This window comes from Rattus norvegicus, chromosome 16, assembly GCF_036323735.1.
Source record: "Rattus norvegicus strain BN/NHsdMcwi chromosome 16, GRCr8, whole genome shotgun sequence".
NCBI lineage: Eukaryota > Metazoa > Chordata > Mammalia > Rodentia > Muridae > Rattus > Rattus norvegicus.
The window spans coordinates 19,995,873-20,016,572 of NC_086034.1; the positions used below are offsets into that span (position 1 = coordinate 19,995,873).

The 20,700-nt window shown below is 40.1% G+C and overlaps 1 protein-coding gene across 5 annotated transcripts in view; it reads left to right on the forward strand.

Moving 5' to 3' along the window:
- Window positions 1-18,886, forward strand: part of Poteml2 (POTE ankyrin domain family member M like 2) — a 58,741-nt gene extending 39,855 nt beyond the window's left edge. For 3 of the 5 annotated variants that reach the window (XM_063275936.1, XM_063275937.1, XM_063275934.1), the window contains exons 6-13: window positions 5,956-5,992; window positions 8,114-8,175; window positions 10,461-10,494; window positions 10,987-11,029; window positions 12,070-12,198; window positions 16,927-17,756; window positions 17,859-18,181; window positions 18,730-18,886. In XM_063275936.1, coding sequence (XP_063132006.1) covers window positions 5,956-5,992; window positions 8,114-8,175; window positions 10,461-10,494; window positions 10,987-11,029; window positions 12,070-12,198; window positions 16,927-17,756; window positions 17,859-18,181; window positions 18,730-18,752 — 1,481 coding nt within the window. In that variant the 3' untranslated portion in view covers window positions 18,753-18,886. Of the gene's footprint in view, window positions 1-5,955; window positions 5,993-8,113; window positions 8,176-10,460; window positions 10,495-10,986; window positions 11,030-12,069; window positions 12,199-16,926; window positions 18,182-18,729 lie in introns of all 5 variants that reach the window. The other 2 variants (XM_063275935.1, XM_063275933.1) reach the window with 1 other exon arrangement.
- Window positions 18,887-20,700: the final 1,814 nt, after the last annotated feature.

Genomic DNA, 20,700 nt, shown 5'->3' on the forward strand with positions numbered 1-20,700 from the left:
GTCTTTTGGGTCTGGGTTATGTCACTCAGGAAGATACTCTCAAGTTCTATTCATTCACCAGCAAAATTCATTATCTTTGTCCTTAGTAGGTGAATGGTATCCCACATTGTCTTTTTTCATTTTAAAAATTTATTTTTTTAAGATTTATTTTATTTATATGAGTACACTGTAGCTGTCTTCAGACACACAGAAGAGGGCATCGGATCCCATTTCAGATGGTTATGAGCCACAATGTGGTTGCTGGGAATCGAACTCAGGACCTCTGGAAGAGCAGACAGTGCTCTTAACTGCTGAGCCAACTCTCCAGCCCATAGCAGCCTTATTTATAATAGCCAGAAGCTGGAAAGAACCCAGATGCCCTTCAACAGAGGAATGGATACAGAAAATGTGGTACATCTACACAATGGAATATTACTTACCTATCAAAAACAATGCCTTTATGAAATTCATAGGCAAATGGTTGGAACTGGAAAATATCATCCTGAGTAAGGTAACCCAATCACAGAAAAACACACATGGTATGCACTCATTGATAAGTGGCTATTAACCCAAATGCTTGAATTACCCTAGATGCCTAGAACACATGAAACTCAAGACGGATGATCAAAATGTGAATGCTTCACTCCTTCTTTAAAAGGGGAACAAGAATACCCTTGGCAGGGAATAGAGAGGCAAAGATTAAAAGAGAGACAGAAGGAACACCCATTCAGAGCCTGCCCCACATGTGGCCCATACATATACAGCCACCCAATTAAACAAGAGGGATGAAGCAAAGAAGTGCAGGCTGACAGGCGCTGGATGTAGTCTCTCCTGAGAGACACAGCCAGAATACAGCAAATACAGAGGCGAATGCCAGCAGCAAAGCACTGAACTGAGAATAGGACCCCCATTGAAGGAATCAGAGAAAGAACTGGAAGAGCTTGAAGGGGCTCGAGACCCCATATGAACAACAATGCCAAGCAACCAGAGCTTCCAGGGACTAAGCCACTACCCAAAGACTATCCATGGACTGACCCTGGACTCTGACCTCATGGGTAGCATTGAATATCCTAGTAAGATCACCAGTGTAAGGGGAAGCCCTGGGTCCTGCTAAGACTGAACCCCCAGTAAACGTGTTTTATGGGGGGAGGGCGGCAATGGGGGGAGGATGGTGAGGGGAACACCCATAAAGAAGGGGAGGAGGAGGGGTTAGGGGGATGTTGGCCCGGATACCGGGAAAGGGAATAACACTCGAAATGTAAGTAAGAAATACTCAAGTTAATAAAAAAAAAGAAAGTATGTGTACATGTGACCTATGAAGCCAGAAGTAGTCATTCTCATAGAGTTGGAGTAAGAGTTTTAGAGATGGGACTGAGAACTGAACTGTAGTCCTCTGGAAGAGCACCATGTGTGCCTAAATGCTGACCCATATCTCAGGTCTATAAATTATTATTCTTAACTTAATATAATTTTTCTTTACTTATTCACTTTAAATTCAGCTCATCGATTGTCTCCTGGTCACTCCTTTTACACAATCCTTCCTCCATCTCCCACTCCTCCCCTGAGTGGGTAGGAGACTTGCACTTGACGTGTCTGCAAGGCTAGGTGCTTCCTTTCCCATTGAGTCCCGACGAATCAGCCGAGTTAGAACAACATATCCCAAGGATATGCAATAGCTTTTGGGATAGCCCTCGCTCCAGTTCTTTGGACCCACATGATGACCAAGCTGCATGTCTGCTATGTAGGTCGGGGAGGCCTAGGCCCAGCCCACGTATGTACTTTGGTTGGTGGTCCCTAGCCTAAGAGCCTCAAGGGTCCTGGTTAGTTTACTCTGTTGGTTTTCCTGTGGAATTGCTATCCCATTTTGGGTACTCGTACTTTCCTGTATTCTTCCACATAGATTCCCATGTTCCCTCCACTGTTTGGCTGTGGGTATCTGTATCTATGTGTCCAAGTGAGATGCTGGATGGAGCCTCTCAGATGACAGCTTGCTCATGCCTGCAAACATTAAAGAATATCACTAATAATGTCAGGGATTGGTACCTGCTCATGAGATTGGTCTCAATTTGGGCTGCTCTTGGTTGGCCATACTCTCAGTCTCTGCTCTAACCTTGGACTTGCAATATTTTTGGTAGACAAAATAAATTATGGGTGCCATATCCCCAACGTGGTCAGTCACAGCTAAGGTCATCCCAGTTTTTTCTTGGGTGCCTCAATGATTCTAGGTCTCTGTCTCATCAGAGATGCTCCCTGCTCTTCACCCTTGTCAGTTGCAGATTTCCATTCATTTTCAGAACCTTCCACCCATCACTCCTCTTCCTTCCCCACACCTGATTCTGAACCCCTCCCTACCCCTCTGTATCTCTTCTCTATCCAGTTCACTCCCTCCGACTTCCTCTTAGGACTGCTTTGTACACTCATTTAAGTGAGATTCAGGCATCCTCACTTGTGCATTCCTTCTTGTGTAGCTTTTCTGAGTCTGTGGATAGTTCTATGGTACCTGCACTTTTTGGCCAATAACCATCTATAAGTGAGTACATACCACACATGTCCTGTTGGGACTCAGGATGATGTTCTCACGTTCCATTGCTTTGACTGTATAATTCATGCTGCCCTTGTTCTTAATGGCTGCATAGTATGCCATCGTGTAGGTACACATCTTTTCCTTTATCCATTGTTCAGTAGAGGGACATCTAGGTTGTTTCCAGTTTCTGGTTGGTATGAGCAAAGCTACTAGAACATAGTTTAAGATGTGGTTCTTTGGTATCGTGTGACATCTTTCTGACTACACCCAGGAGAGTTATAGCTGGCCCTGGAGGTAGAACTATTCTCAGTTTTCTGAGAAACCACCCAATTGATATCCAGTTGTTGTTGACACCCACCAGTGATGGAGTAGACTTCCCTTTGCTCCACATCCTGCCAGCATTTACTCTCACTTGAGTTTGTCACCTTGTTTTGTGATGGGTGTCAAATCACATGTCAGTGGGTTTGAGTAAGCAGCCCTTGGTTTTGTTCTCTGTATTGTTTGCCATGTTTCTATGTTTAATTTTCATACCATCTTCTCTTGAGCCTGTTTGCTTCTTTTTTTCAATATTTCAGATTTGATGTTTAGCTGCTTTTATGAAATCGCTCCATTTTATGAAGGGACATAGTGCTATGAACTTTCCTTTTGCACTGCTTTTATTGTGTTCCCTAAGTTGGGATGTTTTGTGCCTTCATTTTCATTGAATTCTAGAAAGTCTTCGATTTCTTTTTGCACCAGTGGTCACCGAGCATAGCATTGTTCAGTTTCTATCAGATTGTATGCTTTCTGTTGTTTTCTTGTTGATGTAGTCCAGCTTTAGTCCATGGTGACCTTATTAGATGCAAGAGTTTTTTGGGGGGATTGTTGTTGGTTCTTTTTTTCCCTTTTCTTGTATCTGTTGATGTAGATCTGTATCTATATATGTTCAATTTTGGAGAACATTCCATGAGATGCTGAGACGGTACATATTTTTTATTTGTGTGAAAGGTTCTGTAGATATCTGTTAGGTCCATTTGGTACATGCCATCTATGAGTTGCATAATTTTTCAGTTTAGTTTCTCTTTTGGTGACATGTCCTTTGGTCATAATAGTGATAATATGTAGTTGATGCCCCCTACTCGTAATTTGTGAGGTTTGAGGTGTGGTTTAAGCTTTAGCCAAATAAGTAAATGTTTCTTTTATGAAGCAGGATGCCCTTGCATCTCAGGCATTGTTCAGAATTGAGACATCATGTTGGTGTATTTTCCTTTGATTTGTATGCAGTGTCCTTTCCCATCTCTTTTGATTATTTCTGATCGAAGGTCTATTTTACCAGTTATTAGATTGACTGCTTCAGCTTGTGTCTTGGGTCCATTTGCTTTTCAGTCCTTTTGTTCAGCCCTTTATTTTGTGGTAGTTTTTATCTTTGTGGCTGAGTTCCGTTTCGATATGCAACAGAATGATAGATTCTGTTTATACATCTGCTCTCTTAGACCCTGTCTTTTTGTTTGGCAAGTGAATCTGTTCCTGTTCAGAGGTATTAATGACTAACGATTGCTTTTACTTATTATTTTGATGTTGGTTTGCATGTCTTTCTCTTCTATTGGTTTTGCTGTGTGATTATTAATTTCTTCTGTTTTGTTGAGTTCAGTTACTCTACTTGTCTTGGAGTTTTGCTTGTAGCATCCCTGGTAGGTATGGATTAGTAGAAAGATATAGTTTGTATTTGGTTTTGTCACAAAACATCTTTTTACTCCATGTATGTTGTTTGAAAATTTTGCTAAGTGTTGTAGTCTGGGCAGACAGTTGTAGTCTCTTAGGGTCTAGAAGACATCTCATTGGCTCTTCTGGCTTTTAATTCTCTGTTGAGAAGTTCGGTATATTTCTGATTGGTTTGCCTTTATATGTAATATGTTACTTGCCTCTTTCTCCTTGCCGCTTTTTAATTTTCTCTCTTTTTTGGTGGATTTACTGTTTTGGTTATTATGTAGCTGGAGGATTTTCTTTTCTGGCACAATAAAGTATTATTTGTACTTTAAGCTTCTTGTGTGTAGATAGGCATCTTTTTCTTGAAGTTTGGGATGTTTTCTTCTATGATGTTGTTGAGGATATTTTCTGTGCCTTTAATCTGGGAAACTTCTTCCATTCCTATTTTTCATAGATTTGGTCCTAATTTCACATCCTGCTTGTCAGGCTGTGTCTTTTTAGTGGGGAAGATGAGTTCACTTATATTGAGAGATATTAATAGCCAATGAGTGTTAATTCCTACCATTCTCGTTTTGTGAAGAGATTATTATGTGTTGGGAACACTAATCAATTTGGTGTTCTGTGAGGTTCTTTTATGTTCATAAGCATTCTTTCTTTACGTTGTATAAATTATCTTCTATGATTTTGCTGAACATATGTTCTCATCCTTGGAGCTCGTACTCTCCACTTTTGTTCATGGCTATTATTCTTAGGAAATTTCACAGTGTCTCAGACTACCTGAACATTTTGGGTCAGTCATTTTTTTAAGTAACCTTTTCTTTGGATGATGTATTAATTTCTTAAAGTATATATTCTATGCCTGAGATCATCTCTTCCAATTCTTTTATTGTGTTGGCTGTGCTTCTGTTCTTGTTCTCTTTTGTAGATTTTCCCTCTCCAAGGTTCCATCAGTTTGTTTCCTTTATTTCTTTTTTTATCATTTGCAGGTATTGACATGTTTTATTCATTTTTCACCTGTTTGATTATATTTTCCTGTACATTTTAAGGGATTTATTAATTTCTCCTTTAAATTCCTCTATCGTATCAATAAGATTGGTTTCAAAGTAATTTCATTGTGCTTTGATTGTGTTAGGATATCCAGGTCTTGCTGTAGTAGGATATCTGGGCTCAGGATGTGTCATGTTGATTTGGCTCTTGTTGAATGTATTCTCATGCTGGCCCTCAGCCAACTGTTTATCCCTGGGTGTTTTTCAGGTGCAGTGTCCTGAGGTGGGCTCTGGGTTTTTCTCTTTTTACGGGTGAAGTTGAGACATTGTCTCACTAAATTGTAGTTCTGTTTGTCTAAGGAATCACAGTGATCAATGTGTTTTTGCTTCCTCAGTGTTGGTATTCATGTTATGCACCACCAGACCCAATCTGTTATTCTTTCCAGAATCATTAGCCCAGAGTAAAAAGAATCACAGTTGATTATATTCATACTGGTAAGGATTGGGCTTCCTGTCATTCTGAGAGAGTTCAGTTAGGATCATCGCAATTGTTTACGGCTATTTATTTCTAGACATTAATGTTTGATAAATTGCTGTCATCCTTGATTTGAAATATATAGGGAATGGATTGGTTCTAAGTGAAGTAATTGGCTACAAATGAATATTTACTCTAGAATACTCTCTAGATTGCTCTTATAGACATTGATACTAATAATGAGTCTGATTATTCGTAATATTCTTCTATACTTGTAATAATACATTCTTTGTTTTTATTTTCAGAAGTATTTGTTTTTAACAATGAAAGGCCTTTGTCCCGGTAAGGTTTAACAATACATTAATACTAGAGAAATGCAAAGATAATAAGTAAATTATTTTGGGTATACTTTGAGACTTGTGTCTTACAGGTCCCACAATATTCTGAATATAATTTTAGGTTGAAAACTTGTTCAGTGTATTTCATAAGAAAATGAAAATTATACTCACCCACCATTTCCAAGAACAAACTATACAGTTTTTAAAAAGAGCCTGCTAGGATTAACTGTGCAAGTTAGTGTCTACTTAAGATTCTTTGGCTTTTCAAAGCCTTACTAAATACTTGTGCACTAAGACCCACACTCATAGTTATCATTTCAGTCATTCATCTTGTCTGACATGTTACATAATTTGGAATGATTCTCAGTCAGTCATTACTAGAGGATGGCAACAATTTCTTTCCTCCTTTGGCACCAGCTATGAATGCAAAGGTGTAGTATATATCATAGATGTTGGAAGACACCCATGAGTTGCAGTCCATCCAATGACAGGCTGAGAGAATTTGAAGGTGGATGTTAAGAATTCTCTCTGTACATTTATTAGGTGTTATGGTTATTCTGAAGGGATGGATATGTACAGGATTTTGTGTGTCTAGATGAACAAACTATATCTTATCTTGGTGGGCGGTTTATGTCCTTATAAGTTAGTTATGAGTTAATTGTGCGAATGTATTGTTCATTAAGTAATTAACATATGACTCTGGTTGCTGGGTTACAGTTTGTTGAGTCATGACTTCACTGGGTTGTTGGGAGTGTGAGAAGAGTCTGTGACAGGAAGCCGTGCTAGGCTATAGAATGCTTGGGGCTAGCTTGACATTTGGCCACACTAGCATGGCCCACGGAACGTGATGTGGGTTTCAGGTTGGGAACAACCCTTTATGGAGACAGTGTGTGAAAATGGAGGACAGAGAAACATCTAGAGCATGTGATTCCACCTGGCATGGGAACTCGAGGGAATCATTCACCTTTTAATTATTCCACAAGTCCAATGTCTTCCTGAAAGTTCCACCCGTCAATTATCCATTCATATGATCTGCTTTCCACAGTAACAGATCCTTTGAATCTCAATAGGTTAGCTGAATGTATAGAACTAAATGACCATGTGACAATTATTTATCTCTGTATAAAAGGGGTTTTTGCCTTCCACATCAGTTGGACATGAACATACAGGTGAAGGCCCATCCATTCCTGTCCAGGATGCTAGGTTAGACACTGGTTTGGTAGAAAATTAAAAGGTGTATTTCAAGCTAATTCTGTGCTCATTAAGAGTAATTACCTTCACAAGAGAAGACAATTATGTTGTTCTCTTTATTTGGGCTCTACATCAGGAAAACATTTTATAAATACTATCAAATGACTTATTTCCTCCATGTTTAAAATTTCCTAAATCATACAAGCTAATGTCAAAAATCAAGATTCAAACTTTTCCATACTAAAACTGTTCAATGACTCCTTGCAAAATATGCATTTTAACTTATACTTGGAAGTGCAGTTTCACAGTCTCAATGCGCTTAGTCTTATTGTTCTTTTTTTCTGTTATTACCTTCTTATGTTCATAAAAATGCATAAATGGCACAGAAACAGGCATATTGTGACTTCAGGATTCATTCATGCATGAGTTAAGAAGGAGCAGCTTGAACATTACAAAAGCAGTGGTGGGTTTTGAAGAGCTCTAGCAGCAACAGAAATCTATTTGATGTTCGACAAGCAAACCACTTGGGTGATACCATCATAGATAGTGAAATATTCACAAAGTATCATGGGAAAAGGTGCTTTGTTGCATCAGGGGCAGAGACTGTTATGATTAATGTAGTCAGGGGACTAATTCCATTGCATCTACAGATTAAAAATATCACTTGGTATAGCTATGAGAGCAAAAGCTGGAAAGGTGTGTGTGTGTGTGTGTGTGTGTGTGTGTGTGTGTGTGTAACTGTGTAATGGTTTCATTAGGCTAATTTTGTGTTGCTAAATTCCTTCCCTTTTTTCCACATGGGGAAAAGTTGAAAGGAAAGTATTCCCAGACTTGTAATGTAATATAAGTTAGGAAATCAAACAAGAAGTAATTCAATGCATTGGATTAATGTTTAATATGAATATTAACATAACATTCTTAAAATACCCCACAGTCGAGTAAGATCACCAAGACAGCTAAAATCCATTCTGAAAACATCTATCCAGCATAATTCAGGTAAGATTAAGTGTAAGTCCTCTACTGATTCTACCCTTACTATAAAAAGAATAAGGTAATCAAATACGAATATATTTATATTCTTTGTTCACTTGCTGGCAACCATTTTTAGACTATAGATTTATTAAGGTATTGTTTCTAAGAAATGTCAAATTCAAATTATACCGTCTGATGTGTTAGCTTCTTCAAATTGAACTACTGATGCGTGTAGTGTCTTTTTTTTTTTTTTTTTTTTTTTTTTTGGTTCTTTTTTTCGGAGCTGGGGACCGAACCCAGGGCCTTGCGCTTCCTAGGTAAGCGCTCTACCACTGAGCTAAATCCCCAGCCCCGTGTAGTGTCTTTTGATACAAAAAATACACTATTCCATGATTTGTGTCTTCTCTAGACACATAGCAGTAAGTTGACTTTGTAATAAAATACATTTTTATTTCAGTTTTTTATATATAATATATATATATGATTAATGCTACGTATTATAGGTGTTAGTGTCTGTAAAATATGATAAGGTTAAAAAACAAACCAAAAACAGTATTCAATTACTTTCATTATGTTTTGGAGACTAAATGTTTTTAGCATAATCTGGAATTTTTCCCTTCATAATATTTCAATCATACTTATTTGATAATTCATAGATTATCTTATAGTTATTTTTAGATGTCTTCCATTTAATGTAAATATCTTGATATTATAAATATCTGGCTCACTCAGGAACCCTTGGAGAAGTGAATGGTGTGTGAGATTTGTAGGTAGTGCTGGGGAATGAAAACTGATATTCTTAGCATTCAATGAAAGCGGCCTCCATATGGGCTACTCTGACAGCACCTTTTCCCTGTAGTCCTATTAATTAGCAAAAGATATAGTGATACTTGATTTATATGCTGCAAGACAAAATTTCCAGTAAAAACAACATTGACACAGTAGATGGAAGGTTGAAAAACCACATCATTCTCCAGTACACAGCACTGAATGATCCCTTGATTGAGTCTGAATAAGATTAGATTCCAATAGGGGGAGAAGCACCACAGAATTTATCCTTTCAGCAACCTACACCACAGCATCTCTCATACCTACTGTGCCTTTGGAGAGAGCCAGCCAGAGAATAGTGTAGAGGAACCTAAATGACCCTCTTCACATAACCCTGAGGGAAACAGAATTATCATAATGTGGGTGTCTTTTTTTAAAATGTATTTCAGCACTGGAGTTTTGTTTGTGTTGTCGAGGACTGTAAGAGGCCCCACACATGCTGAGCATACGGTCCACCATAGAGACATTTTCTCAGCCCATTTGTTGATAGGACAAAAACTTGCTCTGGTCATGGGCAATGCCAAGGGGTGTGCAGTGGAGTTTTACATACTGTAAAGGAAATGAACTAGGGTTGTTCATTCTCTGAAGCATGTTTCAAGGGCAGGCTTTATCCAGAGAGTGAAACTTGAGACACACTATGGTTTATATGTGGAAATATATTTTAAAAATGTTTTATGTGAGATTGCTGTTCTATCTGCAAGTTTCTTTCATGCTTCTCTCTGGAGTAATAATTCATGTTGCATAACTACTAAGGAAGTCTTTCCAGTTGCTCTTGCCATGGCCAGCAATGGAAGTTGATGTTGAACTTCTTTTTGATGGAAATGAGCTAGGGGTCAATGCTAGATCTGAGGGCCCTTAACATCTTCTTCAGAAGATCTTGACTACAGTAACACACTGATCTCTCAAGAGCTTTGTCACACTTGCAGCTGGAAATGTTTTGTAAAGGTCTTTGGGTCTCCTATATTTGACTGTCCTGCAATGACAGTCACCAGAGACTGTGCTTCCCGGTGGTAGCAATGAATGTTCCCCTACAGTGAAGGAAGTTCAAGTCGACCTTTGTAGCAGTCCCTTTCACTGCTGTACCAGATGAGCATGCTCACCTAGAGTGCTGCAAACATCCCTAGTCCAGAGGCAAAAAGCAGCAGTGGCAACATGACGCTGTCCTTTTAACCCTTCACTATGGGACAACAGTTCAGGCTAAGATGATAATTTCTGTGTCTGATAGTGATCAGGATCATAGGTAATTTGCACAACAATTTTTATAAGTAGTAACTTTTGATGAAATTTTCTCTTTGTCTTTAAAATATACTAGGAAATGGGAAGGAAGGTTTTTGCATATATTTATTATTTACCAATAATTATTCACTTTAAAGGCTTTTCATAAATGGTGCCAAAAGATATAGGGTCACAAATATTAGCCTTTGCACTTATTGACATGTTTCCTATAGTTGTTTAGTGACAAATTTTGCTTCCCTATTTAGAAGCTGGTATGCAACTTACAGGAAGATCACCGTGGTAAGAATGTGTGCATTGTACAATACATTAATCTGTAAAAAGTATAATGTTCAGAACATGACACTGTCTTTGTCTCTGTGTACAACGATTTCAGCTTCTTTATTTCTTCTATAATCACAAGCTAAACAATTATTTGTAGAGCAAACCATGTTCAAACTACTAGACCTATCTCCCACACAGCATGAGATATGGACAAACATCCTTAGGTAGGGAGATGATTCAGTGGATAAAGTGCTTGCCATGAGTCTGTGAGAATAGAAGTTTGGATTCTCAGAATCCACATGAAGTCTGATGATCTCACGTGCATCTGAATCCTGGGGCACTTATGATGAGGCAGGAGGTGGTGACAGAGAATCCCCTGAAGTTTACTGGCTAGTTTGCCTGGGTTTCTTATTCACGAAGAAGGGATTGAGCCACAAAACTGAGGTTGGAAGAATGTTGCATGCTGTTATTCTAAAGGCTCCCTGACAAGCCCTCCTTTGTTGTTCCTAGGTGTGTGAATGTGGATAATGTCAGCTCTACCTCCTCTGTGAAGGTAAAATGCTTCTTTGTGAAATTAATTTTCTTATGACTTTTGTTATAATTCAGCAATAGTGTAACTGGGATCAGTTTTATATGGAAAGATTGCTCAAGGGAGTCTACATTGTAGATGTGGAGATTTCTACAAACTGCAAGTGAGCAGTAAGTCCTTGTGGGTAGTGGTGGCCAATAAGAGAATGGACTCAAAAGACATAGTGAGTGGAAGATTGAGCACAGTCCTTGTACAATAGAAGATGTCTGATGTTTGACAAGTATTGTTTGCAGAGATGAGTACACATTTGACTGATTTTAAAATGTGACTGTTACTAGACCATAATATTTCTTTTTTAAAAATTCTTTATTAGATATATTTCTTTACTTTTCCAATGTTTTTCCCCTTCCCGGTTTCCTGTCCATGAGCCCCCATCCCTTCCCCCTCACCTCTCCCATACGGGTTTTCCTGGGCTGGAGAGATGGCTCAGTGGTTAAGAGCACTGACTGCTCTTCCAGAGGTCTTGATGAATCCAATTCCCAGCAACCACATGGTGGCTCACAACCATCTATAATGAGATCTGATGATCTCTCCTGGTGTGTCTGAAGACAGCTACAGTGTACTTATATATAATAAGTACTTCTTAGTAAGTCCAGACATTTCTATAATCCAGGAATCTCCTAAGTGACTTGACCCTCAGGAAAATGCATGCAATTTTTTTCATCTTTATTAACTTGGGTATTTCTTATTTAGATTTCGATTCTTATTCTGTTTTCGGGTTTCTGGCCAACATCTCCCTAAACCCTCCCCATCCCCCTAGCCCCTCCCTGTCGCCTTCTCTATGTGTGTTCCCCTCCCCATCCTCCCCCCATTACCGTCCTCCTCTGCTAAGTTGTAAGTAGGCATATTAGAAGATATTTTATATTTAATAATGAATTTTAATTTTCATGTGTCAATATCCTGTAATTCCTAAGTAATAAAGTTGATTTAAAAGCATGCATCCTAAAAGAAAAGAGTTAATTTCGGGACCAAATAAAAAGTTAACTGTCCCCTCTGCATTGCAGGGAGAATCAGGGAGAAAGATCCACATAAAACCTAAGAAGAGCCAGAACAGTTTTAGAAAATCTGGAGTTTATGTGTCTTCTCGGGTAGCCCCAATTCTTGAAGTATGGGAAGAAAATACATCTGCAACGGTAATCCCCACTGATGTGAGAAGTAACCTATTTCCTTTTGTGAAGGGGAGTGATGGGTGTTTGTGCCTATGCCTTCCTAGTGCAAGTAGTGAACGAGTAGAGAAAGATCAGCCTTGAGCATTCCCTTCACACTCTCCATATCCTCACTCCTTGCCAGTCACTGCATTAGGCAGTGCTTCTCAACCTTCCTAACGCTGTGACCTTTAATACAGTTCCTCATGCTGTGGTGATTCCCAACCATACAACTGTTTTGTTGCTACTGCATCAGTGTCAGATTGATAATATCATCAACTGTAATGTCGTATTGGTATTTTCAGAAGGTCTTTGCCAACCTGTGTGAGACTGTTCTATGCCCTCCTCCAATAGGGTATGACAGACAGGTTGAGAATCACTGTCATAAAATGTAATAATAGTAAATTAGACTATGGAAACAGAAGAAAAAACAGAAAATGAGCATGTTTTTAACTCACTGAGGAGAAGTCATAAAAATACAGAAACCAAATAGTACATGCTCCTGGAAATAGGTACAGTCAATATGAAAGCGACCACCATAGTTGTGTTTCATTTACTTTGGATTGACTGACTTTATGTGTGTGAATGTTTTGCGTGTATTCTGTCTGTATACCATGTGCGTGTGCTTCCCACAAAAATCAGAAGAGGTCATTTCATCCTTTGTTCTTGTTGTTCCAGAACTTTGTCAGCCAATATTATGTGTTTTACAAAGCAAAGCCAGGTGTCCTGGAGGAGCAATGAATGTTTTAAACTCCTCAGCCCCTTTTCCAGCACACAGATTTAATATGTTTGATAGGCAAAAAGATTAAAATTATCATCAGGGGAAATAAGAAGTCAGTCTTCTGATATTTCTTAACTTCCTGGACAGGACCTCAGCATTCTGGTTTTACCCATTGAAGTCCAAAGTACTTATAGGCAGGGTGCCCACAACAGGTGGCTGGGTATGTTGGTGTACACAGTTAATTCACGAACTCATAAAGCAGGCAGGGTGGTCTCTGTCAGTTCAAGGACGTCCTGTTCTTAATTTATTTGGGGAGTAGGAGAATGTAAGTTGAATTGTGGGTATCAAAAGATAACTTGTATGAATCAATCTTTCCCTTCCTCTGTTTCCAGTCTCAGGTATCAAATTCAAGTTATCAGTCAGGCTGCCAAGTAGGTTTATCACATTTGTAGCATGATTTACACTTTGGTTAGCATTAACAGACAGACAGTAGATAAACTCTGCATGTGTGTGTGTGTGTGTGGGGGGGTTATTTAACATTAACACAAATGCTAAGCAGTGCATGGGAGGATCAGACAAAGAGATGGGAGTTCATGTGTTTGAACACTTGGCCACTGTTTGGGAGATTGTTTAACTTTTGGGGTCTGGCCTCGCTAGCAGAAGGTTTTCAGTGGTAGATTTTAATGGCTGTGACTACTTGTGGTACCAGTACTGTGTTATCTGCTTCCCGGTCTACCAGCCTGTGAGAACCAATAATGTACTGCCAAAAGTCAGGCCTCCCTGTTCCTTCCTTGAAATAAGTGACTGGTTTTCCCCATCAGATATTTTGTCACAGAAAGTACAGAAACAAATTCAAAAGTAACAGCCATCTTTCCTGTTTAAATCCCCTTTCAGAAGTTACAAAGCAAGCAGAAGGGTGTGTCTGCTGATCTTACACACACTACTTACTCCTTACTCCACTGCATACTGTCAACACGTAGCTAATTACCTTCCTCTAGACCTCTAATTTCATCATTAGGAAAGAGGAAGTTCAGATATAATTATTACACATAATGGAATCATTAGAAACTGTAAATTTATAGAAACCAAACTCAAATGCTCTTCCTTTATGCCTAGATCAATTTGGTTTCCAATTAACTACTACAGGTGATGAACCTGAGTAATTTTTATTCTAGGAAGAACTTAGCAAAGACATGGAACTCAGGTACTTTTTATTTTTATTTTTATTTTTTTCTTTATTAACTTGAGTATTTCTTATTTACATTTCGATTGTTATTCCCTTTCCCAATTTCCAGGCTAACGTCCCCCTAGCCCCTCCCCCCTGTTCCCCTCCCCATCCTCCTCCCATTACCTCCCTCCCCCTAACAATCTTGTTCACTGGGAGTTCAGTCTTAGCAGGACTAAGGGCTTCCCCTTCCACTGGTGCTCTTACTAGGATATTCATTGCTACCTATGAGGTCAGAGTCCAGGGTCAGTCCATGTATAGTCTTTGGGTAGTGGCTTAGTCCCTGGAAGCTCTGGTTGCTTGGCATTGTTGTTCATATGGGATCTCAAGCCCCTTCATGCTCTTCCAGTCCTTTCTCTGATTCTTTCAACGGGGGTCCCGTTCTCAGTTCAGTGGTTTCATGCTGGCATTCGCCTATGTATTTGCTGTATTCTGGCTGTGTCTCTCAGGAGAGATCTACATTCGGCTCCTGTCGGCCTGTACTTCTTTACTTCATCCATCTTGTCTAACTGGATGGCTGTATATGTGTGGGCCACATGTGGGGCAGGCTCTGAATGGGTGTTCCTTCTGCCTCTGTTTTAAACTTTGCCTCTCTATTCCCTGCCAAGGATATTCTTGTTCCCCTTTTAAAGAAGGAGTGAAGCATTCACATTTTGATCATCCATCTTGAGTTTCATTTGTTCTAGGCATCTAGGGTAATTCAAGCATTTGGTCTAATAGCCACTTATCAATGAGTGCATGCCATGTGTGTTTTTCTGTGATTGGGTTACCTCACTCAGGATGATATTTTCCAGTTCCAACCATTTGCCTATGAATTTCATAAAGTCATTGTTTTTGATAACTGAGTAATATTCCATTGTGTAGATGTACCACATTTTCTGTATCCATTCCTCTGTTGAAGGGCATCTGGGTTCTTTCCAGCTTCTGGCTATTATAAATAAGGCTGCTATGAACATAGTGGAGCACGTGTCTTTTTTATAAGTTGGGGCATCTTTTGGGTATATGCCCAAGAGAGGTATAGCTGGGTCCTCGGGTAGTTCAATGTCCAATTTTCTGAGGAACCTCCAGACTGATTTCCAGAATGGTTGTACCAGTCTGCAATCCCACCACATCCTTGCCAGCATTTGCTGTCACCTGAGTTTTTGATCTTAGCCATTCTCACTGGTGTGAGATGAAATCACAGGGTTGTTTTGATTTGCATTTCCCTTATGACTAAAGATGTTGAACATTTCTTTAGGTGTTTCCCAGCCATTCAGCATTCCCCAGCTGTGAATTCTTTGCTTCGCTCTGAACCCCATTTTTTATTAGGGTTATTTGTCTCCCTGCGGTCTAACTTCTTGAGTTCTTTGTCTATTTTGGATATAAGGCCTCTATCTGTTGTAGGATTGGTAAAGATGTTTTCCCAATCTGTTGGTTGCCGTTTTGTCCTAACAACAGTGTCCTTTGCCTTACAGAAGCTTTCCAGTTTTATGAGATCCTGTTTGTCCATTCTTGAACTTAGAGCATAAGCCATTGGTGTTTTGTTCAGGAAATTTTCTCCAGTGCCCATGTGTTCCAGATGCTTCCTCACTTTTTCTTCTGTTGTTTGAGTGTATCTGGTTTGATGTGGAGGTCCTTGATCCACTTGGACTTAAGCTTTGTACAGGGTGATAAGCATCGGTCGATCTGCATTCCTCTACATGTTGACCTTCTGTTGAACTGCATCATTTGCTGAAAATGCTATGTTTTTTTCTATTGGATGGTTTTGTCTCCTTTGTCAAAAATCAAGTGCCCATAGGTGTGTGGGTTCATTTCTGGGTCTTCAATTCTAGTCCATTGGTCTATCTGTCTCTGTACCAATACCATGCAGTTTTTATCACTATTACTCTGCAATACTGCTTGAGTTCAGGGATAGTGATTCCCCCTGAAGTCCTTTTATTGTCGAGGATAGTTTTAGCTATCCTGGGTTTTTTGTTATTCCAGAGGAATTTGCAAATTGTTCTAACTCTGTGAAGAATTGGATTGTTATTTTGATGGGGATTGCATTGAATCTGTAGATCGCTTTTGGTAAGATGACCATTTTTACTATATTAATCCTGCCAATCCATGAGCGTGGGAGATCTGTCCATCTACTGAGGTCTTCTTCAATTTCTTTCTTCAGAGACTTGAAGTTCTTATTGTACAGATCTTTTACTTGCTTGGTTAAAGTCACACTGAGGTACTTTATATTCTTTGGGACTATTATGAAGGGTGTCGTTTCCCTAATTTCTTTCTCTGCTTGTTTCTCTTTTGTGTAGAGGAAGGCTACTGATTTATTTGAGTTAATTTTATACCCAGCCACTTTGCTGAAGTTGTTTATCAGGTGTAGTAGTTCTCTGGTGGAACTTTTGGGATGAACCATAGAATATGAAGGAGAGAGAATATTACAAATTTGCTATTTAGAGGAGAAGCAGAGCAAAACATCAGAGGCCAAGAAACACATTTTGTCACTTCTTTTTATATATTTCCATCTTAAAAAGTACCATGACTTTAGATCCCAAAGAGCAGAATAGTGGTAAGTTTAAACCTAAGAATGTCCACATTAAAGATTTTTAAAGACTCTGGGCCGTTTACTCATCCTGAAAGGAAGCAGACGTTACTGAATATCATTGAATGTAGTGCTAAATATCAACAGAATACAGAAATAGTTTGGGGACTATAAATCAAGGTCCTGACATTATCAGAAGGGTGATGAAATGAATAAAATCAGTGAATTTTAAATCAAAAATAACAATGATAATTTTCCTTATAGGATGAAAAAACTAAAATGGAAAATTTCCATTCCGTGCCTTCTGAGGCTGCTGCTGATGTTGGACCTTCCACTTCTACTGCTGACAGCCTGGATGCTGCTGAGCCTGCGCAGACTAAGTCCACCAAGGAGGCTGCCAGTCTGACTGCAGTTGAGCCTGAGCCAACTAAGTCCACCATTGCCGCTGACAGTCTGACTGCAGTTGAGCCTGCGCAGACTAAGTCCACCATTGCCACTGACAGTCTGACTGCAGTTGAGCCTGCACTGACTAAGTCCACCAAGGATGCTGCCAGTCTGACTGCAGCTGAGCCTGCGCCGACTAAGTCCACCAATGCCGCTGACAGTCTGACTGCAGTTGAGCCTGTGCCGACTAAGTCCACCAATGCCGCTGACAGTCTGACTGCAGTTGAGCCTGTGCCGACTAAGTCTACCATTGCCGCTGACAGTCTGATTGCAGCTGAGCCTGCGCCGACTAAGTCCACCACTGCCGCTGACAGTCTGACTGCAGTTGAGCCTATGCCGACTAAGTCCACCACTGCCGCTGACAGTCTGACTGCAGTTGAGCCTGCGCCGACTAAGTCCACCACTGCTGCTGCCAGTCTGACTGCAGCTGAGCCTGCGCCGACTAAGTCCACCACTGCCGCTGACGGTCTGACTGCAGATGAGCCTGCGCCGACTAAGTCCACCACTGCCGCTGACGGTCTGACTGCAGATGAGCCCGAGCTGTCCCTTACATATGCTGCTGACAGTACTGTGTCAGGTGACTCAGGACCAGCTAGTCACATTGGATTGGATTATGTAGTTGATTTACCTCTTTACAAGGAGAGTACAAGGTACAAACCCCATGCTGACCCAGAGCCCACTCCTGGTTCCTGCACTTGTTATTCCCTTGATTCCATTCAAATGACTAACCTGACTCTTTTGATATCCTTTAGTGAAGAAGAAATATTTTATACTGCTTCTTCAGATGAGGAATCTTCTTTTATTCCTGACATAGAAGAAGGTCTGCCTGCTACTCAGGCACCTGTTGATAATTTTGATGCTTCTGCGTCAGCTGAACCAATAAACCACAGCATGAACCCTCTCAGGGTGGGTGGATATCTTCGGGCACCAGCGATAGCACACATCCCCTTTTTGCCTTTTATATGGCTTGTATCCTCACTTTTCTCTGTCATAACATGGATGAAAATCCAAATTCAACATGCATGGCATGAAGAAAATGGCCAAGGAGCTCCCACTGACAAAAAAGTTGGATCAGGTAAGTTAGACAAAAATAGTAGCTTAAAATAGATGAATTTTTTTCCCTTGAAACCTAGGTCTGTTTTGTTAATAAATTTCATGCTTCTATAGGGTTATTCATGAATAACCTAGAACCTGAAAATTTTTTTTCAATTTATATATTTTCAGTAACGTGATAAATCCAGTTTGGACAAATACAAGTGACATGTAAAACTGTTTTCTGATTGGTTGTTTTCTAGTCTAGAATGAGGAGATTATGGTCACTCCCAGTGAAGACCTTGTGTTTCCTGAATGACTAAGCAGGGGTAACTTCCTGTTAAATGTTATTGTCTATTTAATGCTGTCATTCTGAACTCTGACTTCTGAGGTTAGCATAGCCTTTGACCGCAACATTCCAAAAGAAGCAACTTCTGAGATTAAAAATAACAAGAGAAGCATCCACCTTCTCACTGTTTCTCACTACGTTGATCCCGATGATAATGACACTGATGTTGTTGATGCTGGGCATGACAATATCACCAGTGATGTGCCTGATGATGCTGTTGATAATTCTTGTTTTTCTTCTAGTGGCTGCGGCTCCTGATCCCTAGACCCTTGATGTTCCTCCAGGATCGATTGGAATGCCACAGCAGTCTGTGTGGGAGAATTGATCATATATATAAATTGTAGAGTTAAAGGTATAATGTGATAGTAGACTGAAGTAAAAATTTATTGTTTCACTGGAGACTCAGTTGTGCCATGTGATGCTTCCTAGAAAAAATGTTCAATTATTTTCAATTTTATTTTTTACTTGTTTACTTTACATCCTGCTCACTGCCCCCTCCCTGTCAGCCTCTCCCACAATCCTTCCCTTGCGCCCCGCCTCCTTCTCCTCTGAGAGGGTAGGGGCCACTTGGTTATCTTCCCACCCTGGAACATGAAGTCTCTGTGAGACTATGCCCTTCCTCTCCCACTGAGTCCAGACAAGGCCGTCTAGATAGAAGGACATATCCCGCATACGGGCAACAGCTTTAAGGATAGTCCCTGCTGCAGTTTTTTTGGGACTCACATGAAGATCGAGGTCCATATGTGCTACCTATGTGTGTGGAGGCTTAGGACCAGCCTCTGTATATTCTTTGGTTGGTGGATCAGTCTCTAAGAGCCCTAAGAGTCCAGGTCAATCGATTTTGTTAGTCTTCCTGTTGCGTTCTTATCTTCTGAGGGACTGCAATCCTTCTACTTTTTCTTCCATAAGAGTCTTCAAGATCCATCCAATTTTAGCTGTGGGTGTGTACATCTAAGTCAGCTGCTGGGTGCAACCTCTCCAGACAGCCTCTGCTAGACTCTGTCTGCTAGCATAACAGGGTATCATTCAGAGTCAGGGACTGTCGCTTGTTCAAGGGATCAGTTTCAAGTTGGGTGGGTTATTGGTTGGCTGTTCCCTCAGTCTCTCCTCCAGCCCTATTCCTTCATTTCCTGTAGACAGGAAAAAATTTGGATTTAAAGTTTTGTGGTTGGGTCGATGTTCCAGTTGCTCCACTGGGCTTCCTGTATAGCGAGAAGAGCCAGGATCCCCATGCTCTGTATCCCCAGTGCAGTGAGTCAAAAGCTCCAGTGATTCTTGTTGCCTCCCCTACCTCAGTCTCTGTCTCTCTCTGAGGTCGCCTCCTCACTCACCACCCCTATCTGTTGCAGATTTCCATTCATTATCATGGTTCCCTCCCCCTCCCTACACTGGACCCTCAGTGACCCTATTCCTTCCTTTCTCCTTTCCCAACTGGTTCCCTTCATCCATATGCCTTCCATGACCCTTCCATATTCTCAATTATCCTTTCTTGTGCCCTTCTTTTGTTCAGTCTTCTTGGATCTGTGGAGTGTAGCACTGGGCATCCTTTATTTTATAGGCTCCTTACTGAGAGGGGAGAGGTCATGCTTAGCTTCCTTTTCACTGAGCCCCACTGGATTGCATACCTACTTTAGGCTCCTAGGCATATGAGAGCTGCGTACCTGAAGACAGCAGCTCATAGGCCTTCTGTACGGAAAACAGAAACATTGAGTTAGTTTATCAATTCTTTTCCATGGTCTCCTTTAGAGCCCGTTATTGGGCACATGTTTTAGGTCAAGAAGTTAATACATTTTATTTTCTTTGTCTATCATTAAATTGATTAGATTTATATGTAGGAGTTTTTACTGCTGTGCGTTTTCTATGCAGTATGTGTGATAGAACCCAGTGCTGGTTCCCCTGGAACTGGATTTACAGATGGTTGGTTTTGAGTGGCCAGCGATGTGCTAGCAATTAAAACTGAGTGCTCTACAAACAAAACTAGAACTCTTAACTGCGTCTCCATCTCTCTAGGCCATATGTGTGTATGTATGTGTGTGTGTGTGTGTGTGTGTGTGTATGTATATGTATATGTATGTTAATATTATACAACATGGTAAATTTCACCATAAGATAAATTTTTATCATGAAACTTCAATAAATTTTCTAGTATCGTGCAAAAATTTTCACCAAGAGATATTTACACCAATATGACTTGTGCTTGCAGATGGGTCAAA